The 4,724-nt window shown below is 47.5% G+C and overlaps 1 protein-coding gene across 1 annotated transcript; it reads right to left on the bottom strand.

The window, feature by feature from the left end:
* Positions 1-1,415: 1,415 nt before the first annotated feature.
* On the bottom strand, positions 1,416-3,626 carry Fam170b (family with sequence similarity 170 member B). Its single transcript, XM_008834137.2, has 2 exons — positions 3,515-3,626; positions 1,416-2,364 (listed from the first exon to the last, which is right to left on the bottom strand). Exons 1-2 carry the CDS (start codon positions 3,624-3,626, stop codon positions 1,616-1,618), a joined length of 861 nt encoding a protein of 286 aa, XP_008832359.1. The 3' UTR covers positions 1,416-1,615.
* Between the last annotated feature and the right edge of the window lie 1,098 nt (positions 3,627-4,724).

Genomic DNA, 4,724 nt, shown 5'->3' with positions numbered 1-4,724 from the left:
GAGGGAAAAGTGTTTTTATAAACATATATATATATATATATATATATATATATATATATATATATATGATCGCTCACTGGCCATGAGCCCCTGAGAACAGTATCCACGTGTTTTCATTCCCCCTTTGCCCTCCTGTGCCTACTCAGTCCCTAGCATGTGGTAGGTCACAGCCTTCACAGAAGGTATGGAGAGATCAATGCCTCCAGCCTTTCGGCTGTATCAAGGAGCTGGCAGTTCCCCAAATACACTGTGTCATTCTCTCTTCCAGGGTCCCCATTTTGCCTAACTCATTGGTTCTCTACCAAGGACTATTTTACCTCTAAGGCACAGCTACTGTCTACAGGCATTTTTGATTGGCATGAGAGGGAATGCCCCTGGCCACTAGTGGGCAGAAGTTTGTTGTTCCACAAAGAACCATTTGGCCCACAATCAGCTAGTGCTGCTGTTGAGAAACCCGGCTGTTTAGTATTCTGTCTAGCTTATTCTATCTATGAGCGACTTCTGATCAGACAATTTGTCTTAGTGGCCCTCTTCTGGGATGAGGGACCTCATTGATGTTATCAGTCTCTTGCCTTGCAATTGTTTTTGTCATGAAAGTCATGGAGTTTACGTACAGGTTGAGCATCCCTAATCCTTAAATCCCAGATCCAAACACTAAAGTACTCCAAAATCTGAAACTTTCTGAGCACCGACGTGACATCACAAGTAGAAAATGTTATACCTGACTTCATGTTGTAGACCAATGATAATGCAGGTACAGGGAAGAGACCGAATAGAATTACCCTATGCATAAGGTGCTTATGAGACAGGTGAATTACATGTTGACACTTGGGTCCCATTCCTAAGATATTTTATTACATATATGCAAATATCTCAATTTCTGAAAAATTCTAAAATACTCAGGCCCCTGCATAGGCTCTATCAGCCGCAAACTGATGGACCCTGACTGATGTCTTTGCTTGAATGCCCCCTGCTCTGGTTGGAAGGTATAGATCGATTCCACGGCAACATCTGACATGTGTTTGAACTCACAGGTCAGAAGGACTTCCCAGCCCAGTATCTCTTTTCCACATCTGCTTGGCTCCCCACATCTGTGTTAGTTGGTAAACTACACAAATGTCCACAGGTATGGGTCCAGCTTTTAGCATGGTTCACTCAGTTAGACATTGCTTTACATATTGACTTAAGTTTAATCCCAGTAACATAATGACATTGAATCGGGGCATATGACAGCTTCTTCACAATGAAAAAAATAGGGCCGAAGCTTCATTTGCAGTTGGCTCTCCTGTGAGTCACGTGTACTTGAACAGCAAGTGTAGACCTGATGCTGTTCCTTCAGCAAAAATAGAAATCCTTGTGACCACACGCTAGCATGTTTCCTGTTGTGTCCACCATCAGAAACTCTTGTAGCTCTCTTCTTTGGATTCGGGTTTTAAAACCGACTCTGGTAGAAATGTGACCCCAGGAAGGCCTCCTTTTTGTTCCCACCTTGTTGCTCCATAAGGATGTTTCATTCCCCCACCAGGGCCCTTGCCCTGGTGGCTCTGGTCCTGCTGACTGGAAAAGGAGCGGTGACCCAAGGATGCCGGAAGGAGGGTAAACAGCTCACCTCCACTTACTGCTGTGGCTGCTGCGGCTGTTGCTGCTGTTGCTGGGGAAGCACCTTACCATCGGGCCTGGAACATTCACTACTGTCCGAATGTTTCTGCTCCTCTTCCAAAGGTTGTTGGTCTTGCGTTTGGTCCTGGGCCCGCCTCCTCTCCAGCATCTCCTCAAAGAATATTTGGCAGCTGAAGCCTTCTCGAATGCCGTGCTGGGCGTGGTCCAACAGCGCCTCCAGCGTGGGGAAGACTCGGCAGCAGGCCACGCAGCGCAGGCCATGGTTGGTGGTGACCAGCCAGTCCGGAGGTGCGCGCAGCTCCTGCAGACAGCACTCCACTGAATCCTCCGGCTGTGGAGTGTAGTGCTTGCAGGCTTCCAGCTCCCAGTGCAGGTCGGTGTTGGAGGCTATCTCGAAGGAGGAGCCTTTCCGCCTCTGTCTCTTGATGAATTCAGCCTCCCGGATGCGGGGCTTCCTTGCGACTGGCTCAAAGCCATCATCGGTTTCCCAAGCCACTGCCACACCGCGCACCGTCTGCACGTGCGTGTACAAGGCACACACACTCTCTGGGGCAGCCTCTTGGTCCTCACACCCACCAGAGCAGCAGGACTGGTACTGGGAGTAGGACTGGTACTCAGAGGATGACTGGGATGACAGAGACCTGCTCCAGTCCAGCACTCCATGTGCCCGGGCTGCCACATAGATACTGTCGTGCTGGAGGAGAAGGGCAGGCCCCGGAGATGACTCGTCCCTCTTCATGGTCCCTGAGAAGTGGAAGGACAGTTTCGTCAATGCTCCTGGAAGCTTCCATACATAACTTATCAAGGGGAGCTGCAGACAGAGTTGTGCAGGCTCTTGGGGCTCTTGGGGAGATGCTTGCTATTTCCTTACAGAAGGAGGTGACTATAATACTGCCTCAAGAGGAGATGAAAAGGACCAAATACATCAATGGCATCAAATCAGACATCAAAGGCCATCACTTAGTGGACTGCAAACTGTTCTGCAGCCATAGAATGCAATTGCAGTAGTGGATAAAGCAAACTTCAGATGTGTGCAGCACTGAGAAAATCTTAATGCATTTGCTAAATAAAAGAAACCACCCTGTGAAGTGTCCTTCCGCTTAGAGGACAACCCAGAAAAGGCAAATCTGTAGTGACAGAACAGTATGCCAAGAGCATACAGGAATGCCAGGCAACTCTTAGGGGGTATAATCATACCCTTTATTTTGGCTGTGCATGTCACCCAAATGTACAGGCATCATAATTTTCCTGCCATGGTAGATGCAGTGCGTTCGGACACTGGCTTGATAAACCACCTGAAAGGCAAGCCTGGGGATGTGCTTCCACTGAGTGAGGGAGGCCCAGTTCCCCTTCTCCGCCTCTGACTAGTCTCTAACTTACCCAGGGAGCACTCTTGCCCACTCTGCAGGCACCAATCTTTCCCCTGGCATACCATTTTTTATTCCTTTGAGATTCAAAACAAGCCTAAGAACTTTTGCTATTATAATTTCCATTCCACAGATAAAGAAACTGAGACACAGAGGTTTTGTATGCCTGGTGGAACCACTTGGCCCCAAGAGCAGACATCCTAAGGGCACCCCAGACAAATCCTGGTGTCCTTCGAATTGGCATTCTAGACTAGCTTGCTTGATGTACTATAAAGGGATGTTTATATTACAAACAGGGCTCACAGGATTGACATACTGGGATTTTTTCACACATACTTTAAGATCAATATATAAAAGGAAAGTTACATTTTCATCTATGTATCTTCTGTAATCGTCCCACAGATGCACAATGGCTTAAGAAGTACCAGTTTCCCATAAAGACCACTTTCCTTACCACCCTTCCCCCAACATACTCCTTTGAGAACAGCATCAGGGACCAACCTGCCCCTTCCCCATCTATTGACCACCTGACCAGCACACTCCCATGGTCTCCTCTGTGGACTCAGGGCCGGCCACGCTGAGGGTAGCTTTACTGATCAGTGACTGTTCTCCCCTGTGGTCCATGAAGTGATGTTTCATGACTTCAAACCAGTGGCCAGAATCTCAGTGAGAGCTGGTGTGGGCTGTGATGAAGCCCTCCAGCTGACCCTGGCCCTAGTGGCCCCGTGGTCACTAGGATCTTGGCTTTATTCTGTGATGTCATCAGTGACATGGGTCTGTTCTGTGACCCTTGGCAAGGCTAAGATCCTGCCAAGGTGCCAGGAGAGGGTTCCCAGTAAGAGCTCATTTTCCTCTGTGACGTTTTCTGCCTTCTGTATTATCAGGGACACAAACACACAGACACATGCTCTTAGAGGTGTGTACACATAAAGATACACATAAATGTACTCATAGGCACAATACACATATAAATGTGCATGCACACACATGATCACTCCTGTGCACATGCTAGAACATACACAAGCATGCAATACACTAACAGCATTTGCACACAGTATTCACAGTGACACACATTAGCATATGAGGCAAATATATGCGTGCAATTTCACACCAGATGTACTGAATCACAAATATGCTTACAAACACACAGCTATCACCTAATATCAAAATAGTCCCGTTTCACACCATGAAAACAGGTGATCAGAATGCTTGCCTCCAAAGTTCCCATCAGCTGAGCCCCTTTTGGGTGCCTCAGTGCTTTGTGCCAGTCTGTCTCTTTCTGTACACCGTGCCCAGTTCCTATAGCTCCACTCTCTTGACCACCCAGAAACACCAGGAGTCTCCTCTCCTCGACTCAGGGATCTTGAGCTTATTCTTCTTGTCTGTCCCAGGTCCTAGGGTCTTTGTTTTTCTTGGTGATTTAGACACACTCAGATGTATACAATTACCTTTTCTGATTGTTTTTGAGATAGGGTCTTCCTGTGTAGCTGAGGATGACCTTGAGCTAGCCCAGGCTGATCTCAAATTATCCATCCTCTTTCTTCATTCTCCTGAGTCGTCCAGTCTCCCTTTCAGGTGCAAGCTCTAGAAAGTAGGATTGCCCTTCATCTTTCTCATCATACTCCTTATACGTAAGCAATGCCTGACACATGAACAAGTACTGTAGAAATGATTGCCAAATTAGTGAGTCAATAACTAGGAGCACACTGGGCTGGCAAGACATGACCTACCTGGGGG

The sequence above is a fragment of the Nannospalax galili genome, unplaced genomic scaffold (assembly GCF_000622305.1).
Source record: "Nannospalax galili isolate Female #2095 unplaced genomic scaffold, S.galili_v1.0 scaffold996, whole genome shotgun sequence".
NCBI lineage: Eukaryota > Metazoa > Chordata > Mammalia > Rodentia > Spalacidae > Nannospalax > Nannospalax galili.
This window is presented reverse-complemented; position numbering and strand designations above follow the sequence as displayed.